Here is a 19,229-nt window from a genome sequence, read left to right as displayed (position 1 = left end):
CGCGGATCAACGCCCTGATTATAATGTGGAACCCATGCCTGGATGGCCTTGTGGCCTTTGTTTCCATGGACCAATGTCTGCATTATATTTGAGACCCATGCTTGAATGGCCTAGCGGAACTCGCCTTGTGACTTGACATGAGATGCCTTGTTATGTGGGCACAACGTTCGGATGGCCTTGTGTCCTTTTAATGGGACTTACACTCGGATGGTCTGGCGGAACTCGCCTTGTAACCTTTGTTCTTATCTCCACGCTTTTATCCATCCAACGTTTCTAGTAAATGAAAAGATTAAAGAATACATCATAGTTTTATTTATAACATTTTTCACAAATTACCTTCTTTTAGGAATAGAACAAAAGGCTAGGTCATCTAACTTGACTAATGTCAAAACCTCGAGGTTTGACTCAGGGGCTGAGCATCTGTGACACTCTTCTTATGACTACCCCTATTAACACTCGATCTTCCTACAAATACATGAGTAACCCCCATAGGTTCATTGTTAGGGGTAGTTTCGGGAGTTGTTACCTCGTACTCGAGCTTCCTATCTCTTCTATGCTTTCTGATGAAACTTTTAGAGTGTGCTGGTTCTTATTAACATCTCGATCTCATCTTTCAGATGCCGAAAATCCTCCATTGTATGTCTATAGTCTTCATGAAAATAAAATCACTTGGTCTTATCTCACCTTTCAGCTTTCTTAGGATTGAGTTTAGGAGGCCATTTAACTTTCTTGTCATTTTTTTCTAATCCACACTAAAATATGTGTCCGTGAGTCATTCAATAGAGTGCAATTCTTATATTTTCAGCTACTTCCGCCACAGCTTCCATCCCACATCGAGAGATTACGCAAAATCCAAATTGTATATAATAGTTAGCACAAAACTACTAAATAACTTGGGTTAACCATTTTGGGTCAAGTGAAAAGTGAGTCCAAAAGTTATTTGGGTCAGTTTGGGCTGGACTGTTTCAATTGGTATCAAAGCCACCCTGGTCAAGAAAAATTGTGCAGAGCTAGTGGACCTGCGAGGAAAGGGCTACTCGTATGAGACGAGGTGGAGTCGCCTGAGGTACTAGCGAACCACAATACCCGAGGGTTCAGTCCTGACTTAGCAATTGTATCTGATTTAGTTGCGATGAGGACATCACAAATTTAGTAGAGGAGAGTATGATATTCAGTTGCTTCCGCCGTGGCTTCCGTCCCATATCGAGAGATTATGGAAAATCCGAATTGTATATAATAGCTAGCACGAAATTACTAAATAACTTGAGTTAACCATTTTGGGTTAAGTGGAAAGTGGGTCCAAAAGTTATTTGAGTCAGTTTGGGCCAGGCTATTTCATTTTGTGTTCTCTCCCATATCCTTGCTTGTAACGACCCGGAAACCGAACCGCTACCGGTGCTAGGATTCAGATCGACTTAAGGTCGTCAGAACCCATAGCAAGCCTAACATACATCCTGTACACCTGATAAAATCCCATACATGATCATACATTTTCATAAAAACTTTAAACTTTTCATATACCAAGCTTGACCTGTGCATGCACTAAAACTGTATACATAAAACCCCTTACTGGAGCCCTCATCAAATGCTCCAGTTGGGTCAACATCTCATATGTCAAGTCTGGTTCAACATATCTCATTATTAAAACATTACATAAAGATCATGTACAACAAGGATTTACAATAAACATTAGGGCCAAGCACAATACTAATCCTCATTACATTACTGCTCAATACCTTACATTACGTTACATGTCATTTCATGTCCACTACTAATCTATTACATAGACTATACCATAATCTTGCTGACTTTCCCATAGCTACCTATGCTCCTGCAAACCTGGGGGTTAGGAGTAAGGGGTGAGCTACTAAAGTCCAGTGAGCAGAACGGTAAAACAATTTAATAACATATGCTTTCATGAAATGCATCACAATACAAACAATTCACATCACGGATTGACTTGTCACCAGTAACCCTCTCCATAATCTAATTATGCCAGGGGCGTAGAATGGGCCTCACTGGTCTTTCTCTCACATCGTGCCAGGTGCATAGAATGGGTCTCACTGGACTTTCATACCGTATCATAACATATCATATCGAGTGCTAGTGGGTCATCCAATATTCATCCATATCAACATCATATTATGCAATGCATCATATTCGTGAATTCTAATGCAAAACAACCTAGTACATATCATGGCATTCGTGATGCATGAACATGTTAAAAATTTCATTTACTTTAAAACATAGTTCAGTTCTACTCACCTCTGGCTGACTCTGAAACAGCTAATACTGCTGGCCTCCTCGGTTCCTCGGGTCCAATCCTACACAGGTGGACTCAAATGAGGGACCAAACATACTCTAACATGACTCTAAATATCTCCCCAAAAACCCCCTAAAACATCATAAAACATGCGTAGAAAACATGCAAAGGAAGGCTGGGCAGGGGACTTTCGGCGGCAGGTTCGGCAGCCGAAGGTCCCTCCAGATCCGAAAGTCAGGCATTTTCGGGGGCAAGTTTGGCGGCCGAAAGTCTCAACAGATCCGAAAGTCCAAACCTTCGGGGGCAGGTTCGACGGCCGAAACTCCCCTCTAGAGCCGAAAGTCAAACCTTCGGGGGCAGGTTCGGCGGCCGAAACTCCCCTCTAGAGCCGAAAGTCCAAACTTTCGGGGGCGAGCTTAGGCGGCCAAAACTGTCTCCTCTGGCAGGTTCGGCGGCCGAACCTGGGTTCTCCAGAATGGTAGAACCCGATTCTGCCTCACTCACATTCAGCCATCCCAACATCCCAACATGCATTCAACTATTCTAAAACATGCATAAACAGTTATTCAAGAATATAGGGGCATAAAACTAGCCTAAACCCCAACAAACATCACATTTAACATTATATTTATCATTAAGCTAACATAAACCCTAACATTTTACATCTACTCTAACAATGCATTAAAACCCTTAACCCCTTCTTAAAACTCACTTAAAACATAAAAGAAGGCGATGATCTACACTTACCTCTTGAAAACCGAGAGGAGAGGTGATCCAAACTTGGAGATTGGGAGAAATCGAGCTTCGGGGGTCTCCAAGCTTCAAAACTCTGATCTTAGCTCAAAAATCTTCAAAACAAAGTAAAACTCATCAGAAACTTGAAGGGATTGAAGGAAAACACAAAATCAACCACGGAAGGGCAAAATCTCACCTATGCCCGAAAATAGAGAGGGAAAACTCGCCCATTTTCAGACATGGGACCTTTTATAGGTGGCTGGCCAGACCACCTTCGGGGGCCAAAGGAGCTTCCGCAAGCTCCCCATGTTCGGCAGCCGAACTTGAGGTTCGGAGGCCGAACCTGGGTTTTTCCTCCATGGCTTTTTCTTTCAAAAACTCATTTTTTTTTCTTCATTAAAACTATAAAAACATGTAAAAACATTTTATAAAAATATATTTTACCCTTCTAGAGGGTTCCGACATCCGAGATTCTGCCGAAAAGTAAGAATTCTGATGCCGGGGTCTAGCCGGGTATTACATTGCTTGTTTAACTTTTGGTCTTGCTTTGGGCTCGTTCTTTTGTCTTTTTTCTGTCCTTCCAATTACCTTAGAGCAGCCTGTATTAGCTTCTAGCCGACATCCTTTGGAGTATCGTCTATGACTCCTCTTTCTTGATCTTATACTTCCCTTTGGACCGCATTTGAATTGCCCCTATTCGAGGCCTTGGGGTATCAACAGAATCATCCTCCCTTCCGTCGGGAGCCATAAGCGACACCTCATTTTGAGCTTTGCATTGCTCGAAAATAACCTGCAATCTTTTGACGTACTAGAGCATCTGCTTAATGCTAAGATTGTTGAGATCTACTTCATTGACCATTGAGGGTACATTTTATCCACTACTAGGGGTGGGAGAAATGATGGCGTCCTCATCGGTAACACCCTTAGCAGCAGTTTGCCAAATTTCGGCCATGTCGAGAGAGAAAGGTGAGATTTCTTTTTAAGAGAAAAGGGATAAGAGATAAGTTTTAATCCAAATGAACATAGAGAATTCAATGGATTTCGTAGTAACAGAACCAATGATGTTGCTGGAACTAAAATGATGACGTGGCTGGATCGGAGTTGTACTGTGATTGGCTAGACTTGCAAGAAGGAGAAAGTGAGGTGGTTGGCGCCTACGGCAGCCAATCCAACGCTCAAATCAGTGAGCTGAAGAACAAGGCGGGAGTAAGGAATTGCTTAGAATTCAAAGTATTGATATGAGAGAATAATATACATTTGCCTCTATGATAATTCTTTTTTATATTATAAGAAAGTGGAGATAAATCTAGTATTTTCTGATAATCCAGCGATGATGTGGCCGGTCTATTGATAAGAGATTTTCTCCGACTAATGGTTAGAAATTCGGCATAATGGTCGTTCGAATCTTGATTAGGGGCCAGTTGTCCAAGTCTTGATTAGGAGCCAATTATTTGTATCATTCGAGTCTATGTGACTGTTTATCAGCTTATCAAATGTTGTTACGTAACTCTATCTTACAGCGATAGCTCGCGGCTTAATTTAAAAAAATTTTATGCAGCATATATATATATATAATAATAATAATTTAAATGTATATTATATGTATAATATAATTTATATTAATGTTTAATTTAAAACTTAAATGGTATTTCAATAATTATTTTCATGAAAAATTACATAAATTTATTTAGAAATACTGACGTAAAATCAAAATCGTATCAAACCGAATCGAAAATATGAAAGTGAAAACCACACCAAATTAAAATTGAAACAACAGAATTAAATTGAAATAATACCAAATTTCAGCTCTATTTCGATTTGTAGGTAAACCCCGGGGGTATGGGAACTCCATTTGATAAAAATGGTGCTCAAATCCATAGTGAAATTGGATTGAAAAGAGATAAAATCATCTGTTGAAATTTGATAGTCAAATTTGCCAGCTAGCTTGATTGGAACAGAACCGGTCACGATATTAAACTAAAATTTTAATTTAATTTTCTTTTTAAAATTAAATTAAAGTAAATGTTCGCATATTTGAATTAAAATTAAAATTATATTTCTCTTTTTTGAACTCTCAATGGCGAAGTCCACACAAGAATAGTTGCGAGCCATCTGGATTCTGGACTGCGAGATTAGTATATTCATCAGACGGTACTCCGTTGACTTGGCAATTTTAATATAAAAATTTCCGGCGCTTTTGATAATCTTCCCTTCAAGACAAGCACTAATTCACTTGCAGCTTGAATTGGTCCTGCAAAAATATTCAATAGAATTAAAGACATGGATTTGGAAACAACCAAAATCCCCAATTGCTTCCAAGTTTAAGCAAAGAACATAATCCACAAAAGAAAGATCTATCTCTGCAAATGAAGAACACATCAAGCCAAAGAAAACAGAATTCTAACACAAACAAGGACCATGGCAGACCTCGAACTCGTCCTCTCTTCACCTACATCAAAAGGGTTGCCGTAGTTTTCACAATTTTCCTTTCCCGTAGAAGAAAGGCCGCCGGAGCTGCGACTGCGGCAAGCAAAAGAAACAACAGCAGACGAGTTGAAGGGATTTCCTGTAAGTTATTATCTGAGAGAGAAACTCATATTGATGAAAATTGCAATAATATTGACATAAATGAATAAATTTGCTTATTTTGCTGTCCTCCTGCCATGGAAGTCAACCTTCGTCCGCCCAAAGTTTCTTCTTTGAGAAACTAATTTTGCTTGTAACGTGCAGTTTCAACTGATCTTTCAACAGGAAGCAACAGTAAGAGTTCTTCAAGATTCAGATTCTCTAATTCCTATGGTTCTTCAAGCGCTTCAAGCGGGCTGGTCGGGACAGTCAATTTCTCCCTTCAAGAGATTTATAAAGCAACCGATAATTTCAACCCAGCAAATAAGATCGGAGAAGGTTGTTTTGGAACAGTGTACAAAGGGAAGCTCAAGGATGGCACTCTTGTTGCTGTAAAGCGAGCTAACAAGGTACACAGCTATGGCTATTTATGACAGGAAAAGAAGAGTACTGTTTGTGTAATTAACCTAGAAACTTCCTATGGCTATTTTAAAAAATTTATAAATATTTTTATTAAATATTTTACTATTTAATTTCTATAATTTAAAAAAAAATTATTAGCTGGTATTTTAAAATTTTAAAAAATTTACTAATTAATTCCTTGGATATTTTAAATTTTTTTACAATATTCGATGGGTAATATATTTTTTAAAATTAAAAAATCAATTAATGAGTTTTTCGTATTATAAGAATTAAATAGTAATTTTTTCTATTAGTAAATAGAATTTAAATGAAATTTTTATTACAACATCTAAATTGGTATACCATTTGTGTAATTAAATTACCTGTTCAAGTAAATATAGTAATACAAAATGATGACATTGAAACTATTTGGCAGAATGATTATGATAAGCGATTGTCATTGGAGTTCAAGAATGAAGTACTTACTCTATCTAAGATTGAGCACTTGAATTTGGTAAGATTTTATGGATACGGAGAGCATGGAGATGAGCGGATCATTGTGGTTGAATATGTTGCCAATGGAACTCTTCGAGAGCATCTGGACAGTAAGAGATCAACTACCTGCTGGCTAGGCCTTTTATTTTGTAGTGAGAATCAGTTGAAATGTCATAATTTTGGCGATGCAGGTAGCAGGGGAAATGGACTAGAGATGGCTGAACGACTGGACATTGCAATTGATGTAGCTCATGCAATTACTTATCTTCATATGTACACAGGTATGCATGATTTTCAATCATATACAGTTGATAATGATTGCATTTGGATCAAACATTCAAATTGAGATAATTTCATGATTGAACCAATTAAAACGTCTACAATTGACAGATCCTCCAATAATACATCGAGATATAAAAGCATCCAACATCCTTATAACAGAAAAGTTTCGGGCAAAAGTAGCAGATTTTGGGTTCGCACGAGCAACTACAGAAGATCCTGGTGTTACTCACATTTCAACTCAGATCAAAGGAACAACAGGCTACTTGGATCCTGAGTACCTAAGAACATATCAACTCACTGAAAAGAGTGATGTCTATTCTTTTGGTGTGTTGCTTGTTGAACTGGTGACTGGAAGACACCCCATTGAGCAAAATAGGCCAATAAAAGAAAGAGTAACCACAAGATGGGTAAGTATTATATCTACGAAGTAAGAATTGCCCTCTTCAATAAAAATAGATGAATTAGAGACATGTAAATGTGCAGGCAATGCAGAAGTTGAAAGAAAGGGAAGCCGTACTTGCAATGGATCCAGTGCTAAGGAGGAGTCCTGCATCAAACATGGCAGTGGAGAAGGTCCTTGAATTAGCTAAGAGGTGCCTTGCTTCTCTGAGACCTTCAAGACCTTCAATGAAGGAATGTGCTGAGGTGCTGTGGAAAATTCGAAAAGACGTCAGAGAATTAGGCCTCTCTTCTTCCTCTGCCTCTGCTTCTCACCAATCTGCAAATTATCCCTTCAGAGACGCCAAGAAGAGCAGAGAAATAACATTTGGGATTCAAGATGGAGAGACCTATAAATTTATTTCTGCATGAAACAGTGAGTCATGGGATCCTTTTTAGATTTTTTTTTTTGTGTGTGTGCTGTTTGTTATCAAAATTTCCTGCATAAGTTGCTGTTCTAAAATATACTGATGCCAAATTTGAGATGTGGAGATTTCAGGTTCAGATTACTGAATCAATCTCCTTGGAATAACCCATCCTTCTTAGAATGCAACCCAGCAAATCTATTGCATTAAAACACTTAGGGTAACTTACAATGTAGTCCCTGAAATTTAGTATAATTCGCAATTTAATATCTGCTTTTTTAATAATAAACATTTTAATCGTCGAGTTTTCATTTTATTACAAATAGACCTGTTAAAGGTCAGCTCTAACTAAAGAAGGGATAAATTATTACAAAAAAATAAAATTAGTGGGAATAAATTATTATACATATTTAAAGTACAAGACTAAATTGTTTCAAAGAAAACAATAAATTTTAATGGAAGAACTATTTTGTAAATAAAACTCAGGAATTAATTTATTTTTTTATTATAAAATTACGGATTAAATTGTGAATTTTACTATATTTTAGGGACTATATTGTAAATGTATTTTGAACTGCAACTCTCTAGAGCTGAAATTCTTTGCTTGTATATTTGTATTCTTAGCCAAATTGTATAGTTTGCTTCAAATATATTTTTCTGGCATTACTAAACTTGTTCTAAATAACATTAGTATGGTTGTACAGGGATTATTTTATAAACTTTCATTTATATAAAAAATTAATATTTACTTTTGGACCCTTACAAAATATGTTATTACTAAATACATGCTATTTTATTATTGTTATTATTATTTTTGGAAAACCTATGTTATTCCTTTCCTTCTTATGCATTTTCTTGTTTTTGTAGTGTGCACGAAGGAGAAAATAATCTCAAATTTCATTTATTTGTAGAAAATGACTACATAATTTATTTTTTATTATAATTTAAAAAATAAAAATATTAAAAAATTTATATATAATGGTAATAATAAAATTCTAATTAAATTTTAAAAGATGAATTCCTCATTTAAATGAATTTACAATTATTTTTAATAATTTACTTAAATAATTATTTTAAAATTTTATTAATAACTTGTCATATATTTTTTATTTAGCAAAGCTTTTTTTATATTTTATTAATTATAGCGAATACTTTTAATTTCTATAATTTTACTTAATTTTAAAAATTAGTGTTAATTATAAATAGAAGTTTAATTGGGACATAAATTTATTGACACGTCTTATGTAGTCTAATTAGCATAAAAATTAATTGGAACATGCTAATAGAAGAGGTAATTACTTGGTATGTTATTTTAACATCTAGTCGTTTGATTTAAAATCGAATTGAATTGAATTGAATAAATCAAAAATTAAAATTTTATTATTTATAAAAATTAAATCGAATCGATTTTGAAAATCAAATCGAATTGAATTGATCTGATTTAGTTCGATTTAATTTAATTTCATCGGTTTAAATTTTTAATAAATTTTATATTTTCTATATTTTAATTTTAGTATTTTAAAATTTAATTAAAATATTTTAACTTTAATATGATATAATCTCTTTATATTATTGAAAATAATATATTATTATTACTAATCGGTTTAGTTCGATTTTTTTAATTTTTTCTAATCAAAATCGAATTGAATCAAAATAATTAAAATTTTTAAAATTAAAAATCAAATCGAAATAAATAAAAACTGAACAACCAATTAATTTTTTTATTTGAATTGAATATTACCCACTCCCATTTTGTTTAAGCAAAAGTTAATTTCTAAGAGGGAAGAGCAAAAGACTGTCATTCCCCATTACTAATAGAATTGTAAAATACGATGATAGGTGAACTTTACCAATTCTCCCAGTAAAAGTAGTTACAAAAACTAAATTAGTGTAATAAATTTGAAAGAGGTGGAGAATGAGCATAATTTTCAAGTAACTGTATCATCAAGATTTCAAAGAGTAGGAGAATTTATCATCAAAGAATGGAAAATTTTTTATTGAGTATGAAATTAACAAGTGTTAAAATGAATAATTTGATATTGTTTTTATAGCGGAATCGAGCTTACAATGAATTTAAAATTATTTTAAATATAATTATTATTTACACATTAATAATTAATAAAACTATCTTGAATATTTAATTTTTATTAAATATTTTTTAAAAGTATACTAAAAATTTACAAATTTAATTATTTTTTTTGAAGTAAATGTAGAGAAATTTTATTAAATATAAAAGATGAAACAGTCCATTTCATCTGAATTTGTCAAAATATAGACAGCTCTAACCAATATATGTGTTACGCTATTAGCAGATCAAGAAATATAACGAATACTAATACTATTCGTCTCATCAATTAGAAACTTACAATCATAAATAATTGAATTAAAGGCCGAATAATCCATATAACTGAAATCAGTAATAGCCCAAACGCTAAGTTGAGCATATGTAATTACATAAGACCATCTCTAATTTTTAATCCAATTAAGAGATTCTCTAATGATTAAAGTTTCGGCAATTTTTATTCCAACATCACTAAAAATCACCATTTGTTTAGTATAAATAAATTCTCCTAAAATATTAATTAATTAATTAATATTATATATTATTTTTTGTACGGTAAGATTATAAATATTGAGATTTTGAAATTTAATTATCAATTTCAATTGATTTTAAATTTAATAATATTAATTATTAAAATTATTACTTTTACACTTTTGCCCAAATGCGATGAGCAAAATCATTTCACCGTTGTATCTCCGCTGCTTGTTTTTCAAATTAATATTTCTTTTTTCAGTTTTTCCTCTTCTAATTTTTTTAAACCCACAAATACTCCATACGTTAGCTGAAATCATTGGCTCACATTAATGGGTTAAACATTTGTTAACACTTTTTCTTTAAAATAAACCGTTGTTAACATTTAATTGGTAGCTATCCATGTGAACTATTATTTGGTACAAAATAATAATATTATAATGCTTTTTTTATATTTTATTATGCACGGTAATTAATTATAATTTTAATTATATTTTAATATTTATTTCTTAATTATTTAAAATTTATATAATAATTAATTTTCATTTACATTTTCTTAATTATTGAATTAATTAAGTTGTAATTTTATTTTTAATTTAATATTTTAATTATATTTGAAAACTTATTTTCTAATTATTTTCTTAATTATGTATAATTATTATTAATATTGAAAACCATCATTTTGTCATTGTTTTTTATTCTTATCTGATTTTTGGAATAATTGATTTAAAAAAAACTTAAAATGATATTAATCAAATATATATATTGATAACTGTCGGACTTTTGGCATTCAGACTGAAATTGGACCCTGAAAAAAGAAATAAACTAAAAAACTAGTAGAATCCATTAAGCAAGCCGACCTGTCAGCGCGTCATTCAACCCGTGATCAAAGCAGGCCGAACTGGCCCAAGTTTTGGACCCATTAGAGGAGAGTTTGGCTAGTGTGATGTTACGGGAGGCAGGAGAGCAGGCTCGACTATACCACGACTTTATCAACACGCGCACTAGAGGGAAATTAAATGGCCGCCTGACGAGAATAGACAAGCAAGTACGTTTGTACGTACGGGTCTGCGTGGCAGGGACAGGTAGCACTGTAATAGGGTGGCGGTTGTGCATCACTAGAGAACAAAGTAAAAGAGAATAAAAGAGGAATACATGACCTCCCAGATTAAGCTTACACACACACTTGAAAACCCTGTTCTCTCTGGATCTCAGAACATCAATTGGCACCATCTGTGGGAATCGAAAAGATCATTCCGTCACTGGAGTTTCCATTTTCATAATACCCACTGAGATCCACATGACTAACCACAACGAAAATCACACCACCAACACCCCAAACGACCTGAGTTTTACTCATGAAGGTCAACAGTTTTCATTTTCCAGTCCCACAACCCCATCAAACCAACCACCTGTACTGTTTAATCCCTCATCGATCTCGGCAGGGAATATATCCAGAACAACTCTGTCTGACCAAGAGCTCCAAACCATGGCTCTTCAGCTACAAAACACTACCTACTGGCTGGGGTAGATGCTGCAATAGAGGGGCCTCAACATGCCACTGAGCGTACCCCCAGTAACTGAAGGCTTTAATACCACTAAACTCCAACCCACCTTCAACTACCAAGTCCCCCAACAGAGTAGCCAGAGAATGGGAGAAAGAAGTGGAGAGACTAATAGGGAGAATGAGCCTGTAGTCAAAGCCAGGGGCTGGAAGGTGAGAGAGCTCATCGAGAATGATGAGGCGAAGAGCTATTCTGTTGAGCCAAAAAGGAGGACAAAAAGCAAAGAGTGGGACAGGGGATATCGCCTGGAAAAGAGGCTGAGGCAATAGGAGATAGATGTGTATCGGAAGTTGAAAATAATGAAAGAACAGCTACTAGCTGAACTGGGGGCACGAGACAACAGCCAAGCCCTCCTACCCACATACTCACATTTTCAAGGTGGATCTAGCAGGAGACCATCCCAAAGAAGTTCATGATGCCGCCAATGGCGACCTATGATGGTGCAGGAAACCTCTGGGAGCACATCCTGAACTACAAGACGTTCATGGAGCTCCAAACTCTCTCAGATGCCCTGATGTGTAAAGTCTTTCCCATTACTCTAGCTCTGGCGTGATTTAACAGCCTGGAGGCAAAGAGCATTAAGAGCTTCACAGACTTGGCCAACATATTCATTAGTCGGTTCATTGCAGGGGTCTTGGCTGAGAGGAAGACCAACAACCTGGAGACGGTCAAGCAAAGGAAGAATGGGTCCCTGAGAGAGTACGTGGCCAGATTCAACTCGGAGGCCTTGCAAATCCCCGAGCTAGATGAAGCGAGAGCAGTGGAGGCTATGCAAAAGGGGACTACATCCCCTGAGTTTTTTGGGTCGCTATGCAGAAAGCCACCTATCACCCTAGTGGAACTGATGAAAAGTACATAAGGTAGGACGATGCCTTAACCATTAGCAGATTCACCCGGGAAGTAGGAGACGGGGGAAAGGCTGTGAAAGAGAGAAGGCCTGAGAGACAAGAGAGGAGTCAGAATAGGGGGCCAGAGATGAACAAGCAGCCCTGGGAAAGGAGAGAGTAGAGGGTATATCAGCCCTGGATCCATGAGGTAATCACTCCTCTAAATGTATCTAGAGCTGAGGTGCTCATGGCGGTGCAAGAAAAAGACTTCATCCAATGGCCTAAATCCATGAGAGCTTAGGCCAGTCGAAGGGATCCAGATAAATATTGCCAATACCACTGGACGCACGACCACAATACTAACAGCTGCTACCAGCTGATAAATGAAATAGAGAGGCTTATCAAAAGGGGGCACCTCCGGAACTTCGTAAAGAAACCGAAAGGAGAGAGGCCCCAACAGAATACAGTGGCGAAAAGGCCTCACAAACAGGGGGCAGGGCTTGTGAATGATGGCTCTAGCGGGACCATTAGTATGATTATAGGAGGAACTGGAGGTCGGATGAGCAGAAGAGGGAAGAAGAGGAGTCGGGGTGGAGAAAGGAGCAACAATGAAGTCCTACAGATAGTGGAGCACTCCCCAATGACCATTTCCTTTTCACCTGAAGATGCCCACGGGATTCAGATGCCTCATGATGACGTCCTGGTCATTGAAGCTGTCATTCACAACTTCAGGGTCCGCAAGATCCTAATAGACGATGGGAGTAAAGTGAACCTGCTGCCCTACAGAGTCTTTCAGTAGATGAATATCCCATAGGACCAGCTAGTTAGGGATCAGGCCCCAGTCAAGGGGATAGGGGGAACCCCTGTGGCAGTAGAAGGAAAGGTGAAGGTGGCCCTAAAACTGAGAGAACCACCCCTGTCGCGCACCCACTATGCAATCTTTCTAGTAGTAAAGCTCCCCCTAAGTTACAATGCTATTCTGGGAAGGCCGGTGTTGTATGATTTTGAAACAAGAACCAGCATCCGGTACCTGACCATGAAATTTCCTACCCAGGTAGGGGTGGGGGTAGTTCAGGGAAGGCAAGAGGAAGCTCGGGCAGTGTATTTGGCCATAGTGGTAGAGCCCAGCATAGCAGTTGAGGAGGTGAATCCAGAGGTCATGGAGGTCCGGGATGAGAAGGAGGAGGCCAGGACGGAGCCCGTTGATGAGCTGGAGACATTTCTACTATTCGAAGAGGAAGCTGACAAAGTCTTCAGCCTCAACGCGAGCCTTGAAAAAGACCAGAAAGAGGCAGTGATGGCTCTTATCAGAGGACATGCCTCGAGCTTCGCCTGGAAGCCTTCTAACATGCTGGGAATAGACCCTGAGGTGATGACCCACAAGCTGAACATCCTCCCCGGAGCAAAACCAATAAAGCAGAAGAAGAGAGTGTTCGGGAAGGAGAAACAACAGGCCACCAGAGAAGAGGTCCAAAAGCTAGAGGAGGTTGGTTTCATTAGGAAAGTAATGTATCCATAATGGTTAGCTAACCCTATGTTAGTTAAAAAGGCCAATGGCAAATACAAAATGTGTATAGATTTTACCTACCTAAACCAGGCCTGCCCCAAAGGTTGTTATCCCCTTCTCGATATAAATAAAATGATCGATTCTACGGCTGACTTTGATTATATGTCATCTCTTGATGCTATGTCTGGGTATCATCAAATTCCTATGGATAGGTCGGATTAAGAAGTCCTCATTCATAACCGAGGATGGGACTTATTGCTACAGGGCTATATCCTTCGGGCTGAAAAATGCAGGGGCAACATATCAACGACTAATTAATAAAATCTTCAAAAGCCAGATAGGGAGAAATGTGGAAGTATATGTTGATGACATGGTGGTGAAAAGCCAAACCTTCCAGCAGCACTTGGCTGACTTGAAAGAAATGTTTGAAGTGCTAGAGCAGTACAGAATGAGGTTGAACCTAGTGAAATGTGCTTTCTTTATCAGAGGGGGAAAATTCCTGGGCTACATGGTTAGTAGGAAGGGCATTGAGCCAAACCCATAAAAGGTGGAAGCCATATTGAAGATGCTAGAGCCGACCAATGTAAGGGATGTGCAGAAACTCACAGGAACAGTGGTAGCGCTGAATCAATTCATGTCAAAATCTGCAGAAAGATGTCTGCCATTCTTCAAAAAACTGAGGAAAGTCCCAAACTTCGAATGGACAGAGGATTGCCAAGAGGCCTTAAAAAACCTTAAGCAATACCTCAGTTCACCACATGTGCTCAGTAGCCTTCTAGCCGGGGAAGAACTTTTGATATATCTAGCAGCCTGAAAACAAGCCATAAGCGCTGTGTTGGTGAGAGAAGAAGGAGGATAGCAGAAGCCAATCTTTTATGTCAGCAAGGTGCTAAAAGATGTCGAGGTCAGGTACATGAACATAGAAAAACTGGCGTTTGCCTTATTATTGGCAGTGAGGAAGTTCAGAGTATACCTTGACAACCACCAAGGAGTTGTAATGACAGATCAGCCCCTAAAGAAAATTATGCACAGACCTGAAACCTCAGGACGGATGCTGGCTTGGTCTATTGAAATCAGCCCATACTGCCTTGAATACTGACCTCGGACAACCATCAAAACCCAGGCCCTAGCTGACTTCATAGCCGAGTGCTCTTCCAATACAGAACAGCAGAAACAGAGCAATGGGTTGCCAAGCTCAGCTGAAGGAGGGGATGGAGACTAGTCGCACGGGAGTTCAGTTGGAATTTATTTGTAGATGGGGTATCCAGTGTTGGGGGCAGCGGAGCAGGAATACTTTTGAAGGGCCCAGAGAGATTTAGGGTGCTACACCCTGCGCCTGGAGTTTATAGCTTCTAATAACATGGCAGAATACAAAACCCTCATAAATGGGATGCTAATAGCACCGGAAGTGGGGGCGACCGACCTCAAAATAAACAACGACTCCCAGCTGGTAATAAATCAAATAACTAGGGCATACCAAGCAAGGTACCCGTCATATAGAAGTATTTGGCCAAGGTACGAACTGTAAAAGCAAGGACCCGTCATATTTTTCTTTTGTTTTAATTTAAGAACTCATAATAAATTAGTAACTTATACAAATAACAATAATTAAAAAAATATAATTTTTATACCAACTTTTATTTTAATAATGAAATATTCTATAATAAATAAAATTTACCAGATTTATTATATAATAAAGTGTATTTGGGCTTACATGTCTCAATATCTATTATATAAAAAAATTAATGTTGTCAGGGGTTTAAATAAATCAAATCGTTCGTGATTTACTTGAGGTTTACCTCGATAAAAGCTCAACTGACCTCGACTCAATTTCTAAATGAGTCAAACTCAATTTTAATTTTTAAACTCATTTATTAAATGAGTCAAGTTTGACCTCCATAATATTCAATTCATTAAACCTCGTGAGTTCGGCTCGTTTCCAAGTTTATGAGCGCATACTCGCGAACAAACTCGTAAACAGTTTCGTTAAGCAAGCTATGATTAATATCATAACATAAATAAACTCTAACTCTAACTCTACATATACTTTCATGAATCAAACCTAAATTTTTCAAAATTAAGTTCTATATAGTTTAATTACACTTTTAAAAGTTACATATATTTGGATCGTTAAGATTTAATAACTCATTTTTATAAGTTTTACGAGCTAATTTGTATATATACTTATTTAACTAAAATTATTTAGTTTTAAATTAAAATTCATTATATATATAAATAAATTGAACTATTCGTAAATTATTCGAGATTAACTTTGATAAAAACTCGACTTTTCTAAACTCGTTTGCTAAACAAGCGAAGTTTAATCTTATTAATACTCGGTTCAAATTTAAAATGAGTAAAGTTTGAATTCAATTCAAACTCAAAAAAATTTTAACGAAGCAAGCTTGAATTTTTCAAAACTCAGTTCGGTTCGATTCGTTTATACCCTTACATATTATAAGCAACTCATTTTCATTGAGTATGTTTTTTTATATACCAATGTGAGGTCCATCAAGATTGCATAACTTGGTGTAGTTTATGTACCTAGTGGCATTTGATGATGACACTTTCTTGAAATTTTTTCAACGTTGGTAAATTGTATCTCTTTTTTCTCCTCATCCAAGCAAAAATTGACGAAATGCCACTCCTTCATATATATTTATTGATATACAAGCAATTCCATAATTGTAAATCGATTGGTTATTTTTAAAATCAATACTTATCCTTAATAGCAGACTTCCTGATTTTTTTAATCCATTGTTGAAGAAGAGGTCTACCCCAAGCAACACTAACTTTTAAATTTCCTGGTTTCATCAATCTATTGAGAGAAATAATCCCTTCATGATTCAACTATAGTAGTTTTATTTTAAGATCTTGCAATACGAGTGTGGATAAAAAAAAAGAATTTAGTAATTAGCTGAACGGTACTGGAGAGATGATCTGTAAAAGACATTAAGTTACGTTGTGTTTTTAAATACATGTCAACATTTAACAAAAAATACATAATAAAATAAATATATAATTTTATTACAAATGTTAACAAAAAATATTAAATTAGGAAAATATTGTCATCTAACGTTCATGTTTAAATTTTATAATTTGATTAAAATTTATAAATTTTATAAAAAAAAATTAGAAAATTGTGGAAAAATGACTTATTTAATGTAATTTATTAATGCTTATAATTAATTAAATTTTATAAAAGTACTATTTTTTGTGAAGTAGTTAATTATAAAAAACTTACAGATTTAATTGTAAACTAATTAAGATTTTATTTTCTATGGTTTTAAGTGCAAATTGTGGAAAAAAAATCTATTAAATATTATTAAAGCAATTAAATAGAAAAGTACAAGGTAGCTGCTATGCATATTGATGAGAGGAGCAATTAAATAGAAAAGCACAATGTAGCTGCTATGCATATTGATGAGAGGCACTGAGATTGACGGACCACTGGATAGCCACAAGTCTTGCAAAAGATAGAAGGCATATGTAGGGTGAACTTTCGGAGGGTGTCATCTCTTATGAGCCTCTCAATCTCATCCTTTAATTGTCGACATTCTTCCGTTGTATGATCATGATTTTCATAGAAGCAACAATATTTGGTTCGATCCCATTTGTATGCCTTCTCGGGATTAAGTTTGAGCGGCCACCTGATTTCTTTTTCATTCTTCCTGATCCACATCAAGATACAAGTTCGTGAGTCATTTAGTCGGGTGTAATTTTTATACTTATTCTGTTCGTCCCTCTTTCGCGAGATGAGGTAGCTCCTGTGATCCCCTTCATGGGCTCATCTCTCGGACTTTTGACTTAGCTTTTGACTTGCCTTCTTGTCTTCTTTTAGTGTCTGGATCTCATCATCCAACCTGATATACTTCTAGCCTTTATCTATCAACTGTTGAAATGTCGTCGTTGGGTTTTTTTATTAAGGAATCCATGAACTTGACGTTATGGGTCTCTTTCTTCAATGCCTCATATGCTATCTTATGATTCAACTCTTTCACCTGTATGGCTTTAGTATTGAAACGAGAAATAAAACTCCTTAAAAACTCGTCCTCTTTCTGGCAGATCTTTCGCAGGTCCAAGGAAAGCTTTTTTGGTGGTATGCAAGTGATAAATCTGGATTTGAATATCATAGCAAACTGTGTAAAGTTTTGGATTAGACCTGGACTTAGATGTTGATACCATTTCTAAGCCAAATTTGTGAGTGTCGATGGGAACACTTAGCATAACACAAAAGCATTTACATCTTGAAACTACATGATCATTCTAAAAATGGCTAGATGATTTTGGAGTTCTGTTGTTTCGTCATACTTATCCAAACTGGACAACTTGAACTTGGTGAGAAAAGTTTCTACTAGTATTTATTCTGAAAGAGGCGAGACTGCATCTAAACTAAAATCATCTTTTTGTTTTATTTGATACTTTTGTACGGCCTGTACTAGCTTCCAATCCATTGCTTTTGGAGCCCATCCAATTTATCTTTAGATTCAGAGTTACCTTTATGCCGTAATTTGGCTACATCCGTCTGGGCTCTTGGGGTGTCTACAGAAGCTTCATATCTTCTTCCGGGATCCATTTTAAATGCCTTTTCCTAGGGCTTATATTGTTTGAGAGTAGTCTGTAACATTTGGATATACTGAAATATTTGCTCGTTGTTCAAATTATTAAGGTCTGCTTTGTTGATCATTGGAGGCATGTTCTCTCGATTATTTGGGACAGAGACAATGATGACTCCCTCATTGGTAGCAATATTGTGAGCAACTATAGGGCTTCTAGCCATTTAAAGTGAGGAAAAAATTATAGGGAATCGATCATGATCCAAAAGAGGGTTTAACGGATTCTTTCCAGCAACGGAATCAAATAATGTTGTTGAAATTAGATTAACGATGTGGCTGGAAGGAAGATTTATTGTAATTGGCTAGAACCTGCAAGAAAGAAAGCATGAGGCGATGGTGGGTATCCACAGTAGCTACTCGGACGCTCAAGTCAGTATTTCGAAGAACTGAGATAATGTAATGGACTACTTAGAGTTTGTATAGTATTAGAGATACCGTACTTTTTTCTCGACGATAACTCTCCTTTTATACTGCAAGAAGATAGAGATAAACATAACATTTCCTGTAAATCCGACAATGATGTGACCAGCTACTCGATAAGGAGTATCGCCTGCTAATAAGTTAGCAATCCCACAATCTCAGATAAGATGGGAGTGTGTCTGATAATGATAACTCTATGCCAAGACTCCTCCTATC

At 36.3% G+C, this 19,229-nt stretch overlaps 1 protein-coding gene across 1 annotated transcript; it reads left to right on the top strand.

Annotated features, from left to right (window-relative positions):
• Positions 1-5,215: 5,215 nt before the first annotated feature.
• LOC110604468 (calmodulin-binding receptor-like cytoplasmic kinase 1) lies at positions 5,216-7,830 on the top strand. The gene is made up of 6 exons (XM_021742642.2): positions 5,216-5,566; positions 5,729-5,973; positions 6,402-6,570; positions 6,652-6,741; positions 6,851-7,149; positions 7,226-7,830. The coding sequence occupies exons 1-6, from the start codon at positions 5,365-5,367 to the stop codon at positions 7,550-7,552; spliced, it is 1,332 nt and encodes a 443-aa protein (XP_021598334.1). The 5' UTR covers positions 5,216-5,364; the 3' UTR covers positions 7,553-7,830.
• Positions 7,831-19,229: the final 11,399 nt, after the last annotated feature.

Source organism: Manihot esculenta, chromosome 17, assembly GCF_001659605.2.
Source record: "Manihot esculenta cultivar AM560-2 chromosome 17, M.esculenta_v8, whole genome shotgun sequence".
Taxonomy (NCBI): Eukaryota; Viridiplantae; Streptophyta; class Magnoliopsida; order Malpighiales; family Euphorbiaceae; genus Manihot; species Manihot esculenta.
The sequence above is the reverse complement of the archived record's forward strand: the minus strand, read 5'-3'. Positions and strand labels throughout refer to the sequence as shown.